This window comes from Crinia signifera, chromosome 4 (genome assembly GCF_055691185.1).
Source record: "Crinia signifera chromosome 4, ASM5569118v1, whole genome shotgun sequence".
NCBI classification, from domain to species: domain Eukaryota; kingdom Metazoa; phylum Chordata; class Amphibia; order Anura; family Myobatrachidae; genus Crinia; species Crinia signifera.
The window spans coordinates 82,367,619-82,383,934 of NC_139220.1; the positions used below are offsets into that span (position 1 = coordinate 82,367,619).

General features: G+C 40.9%; 1 protein-coding gene across 1 annotated transcript in view; it reads left to right on the forward strand.

Moving 5' to 3' along the window:
• The window catches only part of PRELID2 (PRELI domain containing 2), a 71,586-nt gene extending 56,232 nt beyond the window's left edge, over window positions 1-15,354 (forward strand). The window contains exons 5-6 of the mRNA XM_083181914.1: window positions 10,675-10,780; window positions 14,713-15,354. Of these exons, the coding sequence (XP_083038040.1) occupies window positions 10,675-10,780; window positions 14,713-14,769 (163 nt within the window). The 3' untranslated portion in view covers window positions 14,770-15,354. The remainder of the gene's footprint in view (window positions 1-10,674; window positions 10,781-14,712) is intronic.
• Window positions 15,355-16,316: the final 962 nt, after the last annotated feature.

The following is a 16,316-nucleotide window of genomic DNA, read 5'->3' on the forward strand; positions in this document are numbered from 1 at the left end:
TCAGGGGAATATTTCCCCAGTAACGAGGTGTGATGCCATGTTTTCAGAGACCTGCTTGTACACAGTAGACCATGGCACAGAGCCAAAATCTACTGGGCTGTCAGTGTAGGGGGTCCACACAAAGTCTGCACACCGGCCCTCTCCTCTCTCCAACTGGAACCGATCTAAGCAGAGCTAACCAGCATTCCCGAAATTTAGATTTCTTGGCCCCAGTTACCGAAATAACCATTGCTGCCAACATCGCAGCCAATGATAGCAATGTTAATCCATTGCTGCATCTTTGCATACAATGCTTGGATCCCAGATGCTGGCAAGAGGGGTCGATTTCCTACAGACGCCTCAGGCTGTATTACCGTTTTTACACATAGCTGCTGTGGCAATGTGTTCTACTTTATTCTCTGAATCATGCACTAAGAACATATTGGGATGTCTGTACTAATGGCTCATTTAAGAAAGACAATAAACCTAATTCAGACCCGTTCGCAGGACTGTGAATTTCGCAGCCATGCCGATTAGCAAATGACCACGCATGTACAAAGTATTCTTTGGTGTATACGATATTGCATTAGGATGCAGAAGACAACCTTTACAAATGCCATACACTGCTCACTGCAAAGAAATGAGAAAAAAAAGTCCATAGATAGTCCAATAAAAGTCCTTCCTCTGTTGCGATGATGGACTCTACAGTATCCAATTGTCTTTCCATCAACCTAAATAGCAAATCTTCATTAGATCAATTCATGGTGATGTCCATAGTGAGTTCTATGATGAATCTTTTAAATAAGTGTACTGTTCTCAATTCCTCCAATAGATCCACAATAATAAAAACTAGAAAAAAAGGGAAATCTGTGATTTCGGGTACCACCCCTTTTTGGGTGAGGGGACATTATTCCATTATTCCAGTGCGCCATCTTTACTGATGAACAGCCGCCACACACCCCTTCTCGATTTGGTTACTGCCATTGACTCTGGTGCACCGTAAAGATACCTTTTTATAGGTGGATCCTGCTTCAATAGGTGTGAGTATGGTACGCCACACTTATTTAAAAGGCTTCAGCATAGAAATCGTTATTACCATCCTTATATGAATTGATCTAATTAAGAAATATTTGAATGTACTACACATTCCATTCCTCTTTATTTTTTATGTCCATCATCGCAATAGAAGAAGGACTTTTATTGGTCTATCTATGGACTATTTTGTTCTCATTTCTTCGCAGAGAGCGATATATGGTATTTTGTAAAGATTGTGTGTGCTAATTTTTTTTAATATGTTTGGGTGACAATTCTTTATGATGTCTGCCAATTGCTTCTGGGATGGTATGAAAAAGGCACTTCACTCCCAGTAACACTACTGAGTATTTGGGTTCAATGTTCTTCATCTCCTTTTTTATATCTTCAGAATAATCATGTATTGAATTTGATAAATCATTATAAATGTATTTCCTGGGAATACAGTACTCTTTTCTTCACCAATCCCTCCCTTGGTGCCTGAGATGGTGTTTGCAGCCATCATGTGTTTCAACTACTATGGGGGAATTCTATTAGTAGTAGGCAAAGGGTGCAAATAGCTATTGCTGCAGTGTTTAAACTCCAGCAACCCTTCTCTCACCCTTTGCCCAGCCGATTTACACCCCGATTAGCTCAGAAGTGCTCTCTACCACAGTGGTTCTCAACTTCGGTCCTCAAGTACCCCCAACAGTGCATTTTTTTCATGTCTCAACACAGAATCACAAGTGAAATAATTAGCTCCACCTGTGGATCTTTTAAAATGTCTGTGAGGAATGAGTGCACCTGCTGGGTGACCTAGAAAACAGGAACTGTTGGGGGTAATTGAGGACCGAGGTTGATAACTACTGCTGCTCTACCATATGGAGTAGTGAATACTTTTGACTGAGATCCTGGTCCAGGAAAGTGCGCCGGTTGCTATGCATATTCGGCTGCAAATGTATGCCCTCAATTGTATTCTACCTCCGACCTAAGTGTTTATCTAGCCTGTAGGGAAGTGGTGATGTTACAATACATTGTATTCACATATGTGCCAACCCATCAAATTTCTTTATCCTAGTTTAATACACATGAATGCAGACTTCTACCAAAAATGTTGGGCAGTAAACCGAAATTACTTTACTATCACATTTCCTTTTGTTTTGCAGCTGTATGTTCCATCTACTTGATAGATACACGGTGCGATTCTAGCAAGAATTGCTGTGGATATGGTCGCTGAGCGACCACATCCCTGTGCGTACGGGGCTACTGTAGCCGGGAGCACGCTCCCGCAACCAGCCATATGATGGTTGATGGTCAACGGGTTTCTCTAGCAGCTTCATGGCGATCAGCTGTTTCCTCCAGTGCCTTCCCCTGCCAGTGTCTCCTTTTCATCAGCGACCATCTCTGGTCACTGATAAAAATGGGACACTGAGCAATATAATTGCTGAGCAATTTTAAGCCAATACTGCTCAGCAATAGCATTGCTCCATGTGTACAGAGTGTTATTTTGCAGAATAAAACATTTTAGAGATCTTTCAGAATTTCCCAAATGTATGTGCTTCACCTTTTTTTTTTTTTTTTTTTACCTTATACAATAGACGTATATACTGTATAGTCCAATATGTAATCCATATTTCAGTGAGATGGTGTAGAAAAACCCAGCAAACCAAATTTTTAAATTTCAATTCAAATAGCCTATACAGTATATAGCCCATGAGGAAGGTACCAGCAAGTAGTAGTACGTTTATTTATTATAAATGCGGGAACATCCCCAAAAAATGGGACATTCCCGCTGTAACACTGCCATCCGCGTTAACCAGGACAGTTTGGAGGTATGGGTTCTGGGTTACGCACAGATTGGGAATAATCATGTGATGGTGAGTGAGTTTCAAATGCCTGCATGATTTTTGTAAGCCGTTTGCAGCCTTGCACATATGGGTTTTCACTCTGGCAGAGCAGCGGCTATCTGATCACAGAGCAGCGTTTAGGTCTTAATCATGCACACATCTGAACTTTTAGCCACCTAATATGCTGGATTTGTGATATTTCTTTGTGATCTGCAGCACAGGTTATTAAAGTCGGTCCTCAGGACCCCACATAGTGCATGTTTTGCAGGTCTCCTCACAGAATCAAGTGAAAGAATACGCTGCAGCTGTGGATCTTTTAAAATGTGTTGGTCCAGTAATGAGTGCACCTGTCAGGTGACATGGAAAATTAACTCTTCTCTCCCCACCCTCCTTACCCCATTGGCGCCGCCTCTAACCGGGCACGTAGATCTGCCGGGTTCCCGGCTCTCCCGGCTCCGGCTGCTAATAAAAAGTGACACTCGGAAAATGGCTGCCCCCATAATGCAGACAGTTTTTGAGGATGCTAGAGGAGGCGGCGGCCTCCTATAGCAACCTTTAAAATGGTGCGTGTCCTGGTTAGAAACGGTGGCAACGGGGTAAGGAGGGGGGAGGGGCAGGAGCCGGGACCCGACAGAAGCGCTGGCGGGCGGGAACACCCCCCCCCCCCCCGGTGCCCACACCTTCTTAGCGCCCCCCCGACACAGCGGGGGCTGCGGGACTATAGTTGCACCACTGATTCCATAGCATTTCTATTTTCTTTTGGATGCTGTTGATTGCACAGAGCATAAGGTCCTGTATTTTACAGCGTAAGATTACTTGGTCACTGTAAACTTTTATCCTTGTTCACCATGCTGCTCCGGTAGTAATAAATTTCTTAGCTGGCTAATACTAAAATGAATATTCAGCCTTCACTTGCTTTGGATTTTGTGTTTAGTCCAAATGTCAGGGATGTGTTTTGCCTCTGTTGATTTACAGAGCAAAATTTACTGCATGACCGAGATTTTTATGATTATGTATTGTTATTGTATGTGTACAGAGCTGCCTTGTATTTGAGGTGTTTTGTTCCGGGTTTCAATAGATGTGCTTGAAATAGGATTTATTAACAATAGGCTTCTTCCTTTTTGTGCTGATGGAAAATGAAGACTACTACAATGTAACTTTCCTATTTAGCACCTGTCACGTGAACAAGCATCTATGTACGGTTTATGGAAGTCTCAGCTATAAGGAGGCAGAGGGGCCATGATGATCTGTGTGGCATTATTAACCAGAAACCTATGCACAACCTTACAGTACAGTATACTGACAATATACCTGTATCATTATTACATCGTTATACAGTACAATAATAGAGTACACAAAATTGTCCACAAAGCCTCTTTATAATTTTTAAGTTGTCTGCCCTGCCTACCTGCCCACTAGTTGGCTTCAGAAAAAAAAAATTACGGGCTGCAACTATTTTGACCTCGGCAGGCCACACCCTCTAGATATGGGTCCATATCACTGCAGTCCCCCTAGTGTCCCTTTGTGCCAAAGTTTGACACAGAGTTCCGGAAAATAAATATGTATGTATTAAAAAAAAGTAATAATAAGGTATGTATATGTATGTATGTGTGTATGTCTGTCCATGATCATTTATTACTAGGGGGACTTTGCTTATGGCGGAGTTTCTAATCTAATTTAACCAACATCCAGCCATTCACTCTGTTCTATGTTAGCTCAAGTTTGTCTGAGCATGTCTTGCAACAGACCCTTAAATCAGCCTGTTATGTAGGTAGTGTCAATTAGAGGGTTATTTCACCAAATTAATATAATATTACTATTTTCTGCTGTCATTACAACCTTACTCCCACTATATTCTATCATCCATATTATCTCAACCCTCCCTGTCACTGAACACTGTGAATTCACAATGCGTCATGAAAAATATAGTCGACACCATACAAGATTATGACACAGGTTAATTGTGTCAGAATTACCGTGCTGGTCACAATTCTAACTATAGAGAAAAGAAGTACAATAATGTCAGACCATAACACTATCAGATCCACCAGATCTATGTTCAATAATTAAATCTTTATAAGTCGACGTGTCGACCAAAACATGGAACTAATGGATATGTCATTGTAAACTTGTCGCAGCACCACACTGACACCATCGACATAATCCTTGGAGTACTATATAGGCATATGGAATGGAATGTGTGGACCTCTTTGTATGCACAATATGAGATTCTATGTTCTATAATGCCTACTATAACCAATAAAGTGGTAACTGTTTTAAAAATGATTCAATTCAGGAACAATTATATATTATCCCGATGACTTCTGGTACTGGATGTTTTGATTTAATAAAATAAAAATTCATTACATGCATGACTATTTAACTGTAGTCGACACGGTGGCCGATCATGACACTGTGTTGGTTCACCATATTTTCCATCATTTAAAATAGGCCAAATTTAAACTACATTTTGAACTCTAGTATCATACTAAGAATATAATTCCATTATTAAAAAGGTATACAAATATATACAAATTCCCTTAAAAAGAGAAAAAACTCGTCTCCTCCAAAAGGATGTGTAAATAAATCTAAAATGATAACACAGAAGTCCCACATTACAACATTGATCAGCTGTAGAACTGACAAAACTCTCCCCTGGCCAATTGACTTCCAGGTGATAGAGTTAACGATAATGAGGTTCATGAATATGCATGATAGGGCAGGTACTTAAAGGGCTTCCAGACAAACACTCAGGTGGTCCTGACGAAGCTTACTGGCGAAGCGTACGCCGACCGTACACTCCGCAGTGTGTTCCCACTTCCTTTTCCCCCCATGAATGCATTTTGATCTGTTTTTTTCCTATTAGCGGCACTCACAGCGGCGTGCATTCGAGCACCTATCCGGCAGGCAGACGCGGTGCGCACCGCAGATCTGATGCCTAGCACATGGGCTGACAGTCCTACAGACTGATTCAGTTCCCCACGTGCAGTGTAGTGCAAACCGGCTGTATTATTTTCAGCTGGAGTGACGAGAGCGGACATAGCGTGTCTCGATCGCTCACTACAAATCCCGCTGCTCCGGCACACAGACCGGACTTAAAGTACTAAAAGTACCGCTCACTTTAGTACCGTCTTTGGTACCGTAGTGGCAACACAGCCTTTTGTTATCTCTGGCATTTATACCTACTTGTGCATACTTTTGCCACTAACAGGCTCATTTGCATAGGTTCTAAGTATATCAGTCTGTTGGGTGAGACCACATACTTTTAGGTTACCCTCACGCCACAGACTAAATTGATATATAAATTGTTGTGAACCTTATAGGTACCTAAAGTGATACCGCTAATATTTGGAAAACTGGAAAATAAATATTATCCAGTTACCATTGTGGAAACAGTGAATGCACCAAATACATATTGAAGTACCGATACTTGAACATATATAAATATTGTGAAGTGGGACACCACGGAGTCAAGGATATCTTTATCCTTTTTTACTTTTGTCTATGTCTATTGTGTGTATTGTGTCTTTTATATTTTTGCCAAAAGTTTTAAGAAATATTAAATAAAGGTTATTTATTAATAAAAATTTCTTCTTTTTTTCGGTGCATCACAAAGTGACATCCTTTTTCTCTTCTTGCTTTACAAGAAAGTTTCAGTTTTACACAAAATTGTCCACAAAGCCTCTTTATAATTTTTAAGTTGTCTGCCCTGCCTACCTGCCCACTAGTTGGCTTCAGAAAAAAAAAATTACGGGCTGCAACTATTTTGACCTCGGCAGGCCACACCCTCTAGATATGGGTCCATATCACTGCAGTCCCCCTAGTGTCCCTTTGTGCCAAAGTTTGACACAGAGTTCCGGAAAATAAATATGTATGTATTAAAAAAAAGTAATAATAAGGTATGTATATGTATGTATGTGTGTATGTCTGTCCATGATCATTTATTACTAGGGGGACTTTGCTTATGGCGGAGTTTCTAATCTAATTTAACCAACATCCAGCCATTCACTCTGTTCTATGTTAGCTCAAGTTTGTCTGAGCATGTCTTGCAACAGACCCTTAAATCAGCCTGTTATGTAGGTAGTGTCAATTAGAGGGTTATTTCACCAAATTAGACTTTGGGAGACCATCTGACCTATTGTCCACAGTTGAAGGGTTTTTATATCAAAGACACTTTAATTAAACTCCCATCAGGAAAACAATTAGGACAGAGCTGCTGTACTTAACTAGTCAATAATTTAGTAGATGAATCTCATTAATAGACTGCTCTCCATGACTGTGTCATTGTAATGGTGTTTCCTCACCGTGTTATACTACAGCAATCAATAAGTGATCAATATTCTCCGGTGGATTTCCATTCCCACAGCTCTCAGTGAGATAAATAACTTATGTTGATGTTTCTACTACAGTGCACTTGGATCCAGAAAATTATATTAACCTGTGGAACAATTGAAACTACCTTTCAATGGTTTTTCTAAAAAAAAAAAAAATTTTTACGTGGTATGCATTTATGGCATTAATCTAATCTATATATTTTATTTTTTTTGTAACATTTCAGCATATTCTACAGTACAATACTGTAGACGATATAGAACACAAAATGCTGTAAGGAACTACTTAAATGTAAAACCTGATGTTTGGAGAAATGCTATTTTGAATCTTCAAGCAATAAAGTATTTTCAACCCAATGATATATTTCTGAATTCTTTAATGTCTTGCTTTGAGTTGAGCTATAAATATACAGGAAGCTCAGGTTGCTTCTGCTTGTACATAGATACAGAAATAAAATCATTCCCAACGTACAGTTAGACTTGTTACTGAGTTAAAGGGAACATATTAATTGTACCTAAAGCACTTGTAGGATTTTAAATGTATCTCTGTAATACTGTGATATTTTGGTACTTGTTTCCTAGCACGGCGCACAGATTTTCTACGTAAGGAAATGCGATGCGATTAAAATTTTTTTTTTTGTGTGTGTTTAACGCACCCCCCCCCCACACACACTATCCACGCCATCCCGAAGTGTGGCGAGCGGACGCGGATTACTTTACATGGATTATACGTTCCCTCGCGGGGCTCGCCACGCTTCGGGCTTGGTGGCTCGCTGCGTTCGTCACACTATATAAAGTCAACTCCACGCCGACGTGGATAGTGGGGTAATGAAAAAGTCAGAGGACGCGTTCCGCCGCCCCTCGCAGGGCTTGCTGCGCTCGCCACGCTTCAGGGTGGCGTGAATAGTGGGGGGCGGCATCCTATCTTTTACATGTATTCAGTGACTTAGCCAGTTAAATAGATGCAATGCGATTTTTTTTTTTTTTTTTTTTTTTTTTTTTTAATCACATCCTATCTCATGCCATTAATGGCATGCGATTTTTTTTTTTTTTTTTATCTCATCCTATCTTTTTAATGAGCTAAGTCATACATTAGTAAGATAGGATGCGATAAAAAATCGCATCGCATGTACCATTATTTTTGTCAATTCCTTAGTCAACATAGTGACATTATTTTCAGTACCGGTCCTGAAAGGCATTATAGAGGGTACACTTAAAAGCATAATCTTATTGATTGAGAACTTTTGAAGTTAAAATGATTAGTATGTTGTCAATGGTTAGCATTACTGCCTCACAGCACCAGGGGCCGATTCCCACCATGGCCCTAACTGCAGAGTTTCCTCCCACAATCCAAAAATATACTGGTAGGTTAATTGGCTCCCAACAAATTGGTGTGCTGGTAAAGAATGTAGATTGTAAGCTCCACTGGGGCAGGGACTTGATGTGAATGGGCACATTTTCTATGTAAAGTGCTGTGGAATTTAGGTGCGCTATATAAATAACTGGTAATTATTGTTTTAAACCCACAAATGTTTCATGATTATTCACTCTAGCATTTGATATTCATTTACAATAATAATGTTACAATCAGTGTGAAACATGTAAGATATTAGATCAAATACAGTAGGCAATGAAAAATAAAGACCGCTCCTCATCCTCCTCCATAAATCTGCATAAAAATATTCTTAGCCCATAGTCTTAGGAATGGTGTTGAACATTCCTCGTTAGCCATGTGCACTACATCTGAAGGGCCAGAGCACATGTTAGGAGTGGATATCTCAGCCCAACATTAAGTTGCAGCACTGACTTATTATACCGGTCACTTATGTGTGAAAGCAGCTTTGGACATATACAAACTGAGCACAGAATGATTGGCACCAAGCTAGGTTATCTAAAACATGATGACTTATTAACTATTGGGTTACTGAAGGCCACTGTTAACTGTAATGAGATAGATGTTATTTGAAAAATTTACAATTTAATGTCTTTTCTTTAGTGTGGTTACTGATTGGGTCAACTTCCTGCCTTAATGGCATTCAGGAAAGGCTATTAGTAATAGTAGTTTCTGGGTAATTAATATGATCTCACAAGTTACAAAATGTATGTTCAAAATCCAACAAGAGCATGATTTGTTATTTACTTGTATAATGTTTGGGTACTTGTGAGTTATCTGGGCGCCCGATTTAGAAGTCGGATCGGGCACATCGCATCGCATGCGACCAAATCGGATGCGATGCGATGCGATGGACCCGATTTTTCCATAGGATTCAATGTTAAATGGGCCTTAGAGCCCAAATAGTTACCCTGAACTCTGAAATGGCCCCCCCAATTGTTTACGCCACCCCACGATCAACGTCAACCCGAAGCGTGGCGAGCGCAGCGAGCCCGCGAGGGGCGGCGGTACGCGTCCTCCGACCTTTTCATGCCCTACTATCCACTAGGGCGTGGAGTGAGAATAGAATAGTGTGGCGAGCGCAGCGAGCCACCGAGCCCGAAGCGTGGCGAGCGCAGCGAGCCCCGCGAGGGGACGCGGATACCTTCACAGCTATACGCGTCCCTTCGCGGGCTTCACAGGTGTCCGCGTCGCCATGGACACCTGTGAAGCCCGCGAGGGGACGCGTATAGCTGTGAAGGTATCCGCGTCCCCTCGCGGGGCTCGCTGCGCTCGCCACGCTTCGGGCTCGGTGGCTCGCTGCGCTCGCCACACTATTCTATTCTCACTCCACGCCCTAGTGGATAGTAGGGCATGAAAAGGTCGGAGGACGCGTACCGCCGCCCCTCGCGGGCTCGCTGCGCTCGCCACGCTTCGGGTTGACGTTGATCGTGGGGTGGCGTAAACAATTAGGGGGGCCATTTCAGAGTTCAGGGTAACTATTTGGGCTCTAAGGCCCATTTAACATTGTTTCCTATGGTAAAATCGGGTCATCGCATCGCATCGCATGCGATTTGGTTGTATGCGATGCGATGCGATATCGCATCGCATCGCATCGCATCTGATTGTATGCCTTAACTTAAGGCATACAATCAAAAAATCGGGCGCCCAGATAACTCACAAGTACCAATGTTTGTATTAGCGATTAAGGTCTTGATAAAGTTTTAAACATAAAATTGTGACTGTTGCAGACACCTAAAATGCCCTGGTTTCTATGATCATTGATTTGAAGACTTTCTACATATCTGTGATGTGCACCAATATACGCCTCCTAAAAACGCATCTTACAGATAGAAGAAAGTCGAAAATAAATTCGTAGCAAGATGGAGTGGCTGACCTGTATCTTTACAGTACTTTACATAATTTATGTATGAATGTCCCTGGCTTCAAGTTACTCAGGTGTGGTATAGAGCCCTGACGGTCGGAATCCTGTCTGCCGCTACTCTGACAGGGGTGCGAGGGCATCAAAGCCCCCTGCAAGCTCGCTGCAGTCACCACAGGTTCTATTCTCCCTCTATGGGGTCTTGGTCTTTGTTCTCAAGTTCTATCACATAATGATTCATTTCCATTTTAGGACAGAATTCAATCAGAGAGGGACCATATCCATAACTGGGGCAGGATTCCTCAACTGTGTTCTGGAAAGATTTGCTCAGACATTCTTGAAACGTGGAGCCAATAAGGTAATGTCTCTAGAATTTGTAGAATAATGACTGAGAGGTGGTAAACAACAAAAAGCAGACATTAATATACTTTTAGATATAAATGCCATAACGCCACTTGCTTCAGTTGTAATACTGTGAAATTCCAATTACCTACAGTACACTTTCCATACCCCTCTTACAAACGACTGTTCGAAAACTAAATGTAGAAAGAATGAATGAGAAAGCTGTTTACTCAAACCACCTGCTGACTGCTACAGAGACATCGGTTTTCAAACTGTCGTGGAACAAATTGGATTGTATTAGATTGATAGTACCGTACTTCCAGATCTAAAATTAACTTTTGTTAATACCAAATCAAAATTGTATGTGTAAAATCATTGCTGGAGCAGTTAGGCTACATATATCTCTAGTCGTATCGTTTTTAACCATTAAAACGTGTATATAGAGCTCTGTTGTTTGCAATAATGAAGTATTTTTTCATTCATCTACGATTGATTTCCAGTTAAAATATAAACCAATCATATGCCAGTAATGCAGATGTGACCCTGTATAATGAATCTCTGAGGTCAGACACATCACTAATGTGTCTATCACACAGATTAATGATGCTGTAATATGACACTGAATGTAGACGCATTATAAGAAAATGAAACCGTTCTGGAAGACTATTTTTTTCTTCTTTTGTAGGGTAAAATTGTATTAATAGATAAATATTTTTGTTAAACCTAAAAAATATTTCAAAACTTTTTTTGTGTAGCATTTTAATGTAGAGTTATCATCCTTACATAGACAGACTTGCTTGGCCAAACAAAATTCTTGGTGCCGACAGACTTAAGATGCGTACAAACAAGATGACATTTTAAAAGCTGTGCATGTTAAACAAGTACTGTAGTCATAATGACATTTTGGCCTTTATCACCCGGTGTGTACGCACTATATTGCTACCTATGTGCGCTCCCGTGGATCGTTAGTGACGTCCTTTGTTATGAGTACATGCAGCTCAATCTGAGGATCTCCTCATACTCCTGTATGTTGCCCCTGACGATATCTTTGTAAATTCACTCTGTGTGTATGCACCATATCATTTGTCAGGGAGGTCATGGAAAATTGTTGACAACATTGCATTGCTTGCAGCGTTGCCTAGTGTCTTCCCCGCTGTAGGGTCAGGTTCAGTTGGCTGTGGGTTAATCTGTGCTGTCTGTTCTCCCAGCAAAGTGCCCAGAGCAGTTCTCTTACCAGAGGTGTAAGCAGAACTGAATAGCTCAAGGCGCATTACCCTGGGAGAACAGAACACCTGTATAAACCCGCAGCTATTGGAATCTGCACGATGCCAGTATGAGACCTGCACAGAGAGGCTACAAGTAGGGTGGTGGGCCTTACTAACATAGACAAAGGTCTACCACTATTTTTTAAAGTGTAAAACCTCTTTGGTTATAAATGACCTAACCTAAAAGTAAACTAAAATAAAAGCTTCATTGATTTAATGCATGACATAATCTAAATATATCATTTAGAATATTCATGTTTACTTCAACAGCTGAACAGTTGTGCAATAAACACATGCTATTGCAAATCATTTTGTGCATTTTAATTCTAATGAAATGATCTGTTCGGTAAATTCCATATGTCACAGTTCTGCAGCCAGAATGTAAATACCGAGCAATAATGGAAATTAGTAGCATGTATGTCTTTTTGAATTATTTAGTGATTTAAAAACCCCATGCGTTAAATGTCCTGGGCTCTGTCCAGTATACATAGGTTGTTTTTTTTTGTGTGTGTGTGTTTTTTGTAAATAATAAAAATATATTAATCCATGCCGCTTCAGCAGTTCAGTCTTCATAAAGATGTTTGGAATAAGAGTGAATGACAAAATGGCAGCGGGAGGCCTACAATTGAATAGTAAAGTATGGCAATTTTTCTCCCTTGAAATAAACACTTTAGTGACGGCTGTCAATTACACAAGTCTTTTTAGATTTATCTGCCAGTGTAGGAAGCTTAATGGTTAGGTAATATGTGGTGTGGTTTCCTAGCACTTCCAAGCAATACACTGTAATTAGTGCAAATTACATAGCTAAAACGTCATGTCCTGCAGCTCAGATCATCTTGTTTCAGCTCCAGTTAAACTGCTATATGTTAATTATTCTTTGATCCACCATTCAATGAAAAAGTAACTATAATAGATCCTTATATCCTTTATCACTCCTTATAGATTTTCTATCTCAAAGAAACTATGTGCTGCTGAGTTTTGTGCTACTTGGCAGTATATATTGAATTTGTAATTTATCAAATATATTTTGTCAATAGTACTTAGGCTCAATTTAACATTACATCATCATTGTTTCATAAACTAACACAACCCCCACCCCCTCACACAAGAACTGCTCACTCCACAATGGTTTTGATCGATGTCAAGTTCTGGTATACATCTTTATAAAACTTTGTATACAGTATATGTGTTTTTTTTTTTTTTTGCATTTAATTTATTTGTTTAGCAACCATAGACACTGTAGAACAGATTTGATAACATATAGAACAGTGATGCTCCATACAATACATCCAGAAGCCCGCCATTCATTTGAAATGTGGTATTAGCTTAACAGTGTACAAGCAATTCTCTCCTCCATGAGCACCCAAAGTCAGCTGGACTGGCATTGTTAGGGCAAAGGAGGAGGTAGTTTGGAATGTTAACCCAGTGAGAGTACTGTATTTATTAGATTATTTACAAAAGGTTATAATGCCAAGGTGAAACAAATTCATATCACCTATACAGAGCTGAGTGAATGATATATTTCACCTTCATATATGGCTTTGTCCAGTACATTGGAATGATTATTTTCACAGCATTATTCAGGTGTTTTAGAGGATGTGGTATGACGGTCTGACAGGTGGGATTCCGACTGCCAGTACTCCAACATCGGAAACCCAACTGCCAGTACTCCAACATCGGAAACCCAACTGCGAAACCCAGCATTCTTTTAGTATAAATAAATACAAATACAGCCAAGTCAATTAATTGAATTTTAGTTAAATATTGCATCCAAAAAAGAACAGTCTCTGTAAGTGGGGCTAGGATTTTTAGCAGATATTTTATGGATTTCTCACAGCAACGTTGGCACTCAAAGGATTAATATTGTTCATTGTAAATAGCATAATAACAATCAATTTGGCTTTCTTTCATTCGGCTTTTATCCACTTTATGTACTGTCGATACATCCACAGTGATCACTTTCACCTCAGTCGTGTCTAGACAGAGTTTGTTGCCACACTTCATTAATAAACCCAGAAAACTCTCTTTTTATTTGAGCAGCTCCCAACTCAAGTGATCCGTGCAATATCTGCTGTTTGCTTGCGACAACTGTGTACAGTACCGGTACTAATCTCAATTAAATAAGAAAACATACTAGCCACGCCTATGCAGGATAACGTTCCTAATATATATTTTATTATGATTAAACAATTGTAGGATGTGTAAAATTTATATTTCCCAGCAAAAGTGTGAATGAGAAATTAAATATATGGTGTGTTGAACGTTTGTGAGCTATTTGTGATGATTTTTATAGTTGTGTCACCCTATACATTTCCAGCACGTTCTGCTTACAAAGAGGTCAATTTTGTACACAGAAAATGCATTCACATGAGAAACCATTATACACTTCAGTCCTCAGGCTTTACTTTGCCAATTGAGCAATCTGAACAAATGTATACAGTAACTGGACCATTTATGAAGCCATTCATGTATGTGAAGTGCATAATACAGGATGCAAAGTTGCTCTCCTCCAGCCTCTACGGTTATAGTAGGCTCATTTTTCATACTGTATGATACGCCATTTTGCATTGATCCATTGAGCACTTGAATTAATTTTTGTTAGCAGTAGAGAACCGCTTTTACATATATGCCTGTTGTAATGTGTTTACATTCTAAAAGTTTTATCAATGTACTATTTTCACAGAGTATTTCAATCATGGAAATAATCCTGCAGGAACGATTCGGCTGTCCTTTCTCATAGCCTGGAGCTACTAGGACTTTCTTCATTTACATCACAACAATGCAAAATGATTTTAAGGTTTAATAGTGTTTTCAAAAAAATTAAATGAACCAGTCAGTTGTGGACTAACTAAAAACTTGAGAATACAAAGGAAATGTAAAGGAAATGTAATTAAGTCAAAATGTCTACTTCAGTCTCGCCAAATATTTTGGAGGGAAATTCCGTAATGAACGGCAAGTATCCGTCCAGACAGGAAAGGAAGGCCTGTTTCTTCACGATGCACCAACTGTGGTTTCCTTTTCTTACTTTTATACTTTACATTGTATATATGAGGTAATAGTCCTATATAGCATGTTTCATTTCTGTGATTCCTTATGCATTCCATTATGGAACAATTTCAAAATCGTGTGAAATACTGTATGTGGGTGGGCCTGCTAAGTGAGCTCATTCAACATTAACACTTTATTTAAAAATTATAATTCGAACAATGGATGAAGTAGCAACCGTGTATTAGTGCTGCACCAGTTAGTATGCAATGCTGTTCCTGCCTATACTGTATATGCATTTGTAGTCATTAGCATTTATTAAAAGGAGTAAAAATGCTGACCCCATATGCCATGGAATTTTCTTCTGAATTTGTTTGAAAACATTAAGTGCCCAGACACAATTTATTGGGCACTCTTTACCTAGAACGGCGCCCGTCGCGGGCATCGTGGGTACATTTATGCCTGCCCGCGACGCGACCGACGCGATGCCCGCGATTTTCCCATTGAAAACCATGTTAAACCTGAAAAATCGCGTCGGTCGCGTCGCGGCCGGCCATAAACGTACCCGCGATGCCCGCGACGCGATGCTCCCGATTTCCCATAGGAAGCAATGTTAAAAGCCGCGATGGACCCGATTTTAGTGTTAAATGCCTCAATCCACCCGATTTGGCCATAGGAATCAATGTTAAATGGGCTACAGAGCCCATTAACCCTTAAATGTCCCCCCAAATTTTTAACGCTACCCACGATCAACGCCAACCCGAAGCGTGGCGAGCGCAGCGAGCCCGCGAGGGGCGGCGGTACGCGTCCTCCGACCTTTTCATGCCCTACTATCCACGTCGGCGTGGTGTGAGAATAGAATAGTGTGGCGAGCGCAGCGAGCCACCGAGCCCGAAGCGTGGCGAGCGCAGCGAGCCCCGCGAGGGGACGCGGATACCTTCACAGGTAAGCGCGTCCCCTCGCGGGCTTCACAGGTGTCCGTGGCCACGCGGACACCTGTGAAGCCCGCGAGGGGACGCGTATAACTGTGAAGGTATCCGCGTCCCCTCGCGGGGCTCGCTGCGCTCGCCACGCTTCGGGCTCGGTGGCTCGCTGCGCTCGCCACACTATTCTATTCTCAACTCCACGCCGACGTGGATAGTAGGGCATGAAAAGGTCGTAGGACGCGTACCGCCGCCCCTCGCGGGCTCGCTGCGCTCGCCACGCTTCGGGTTGGCGTGGATCGTGGGGTGGCGTACAAAAATTGGGGGGACATTTAAGGGTTAATTGGGGCTATTTGGGCTCTGTAGCCCATTTAACATT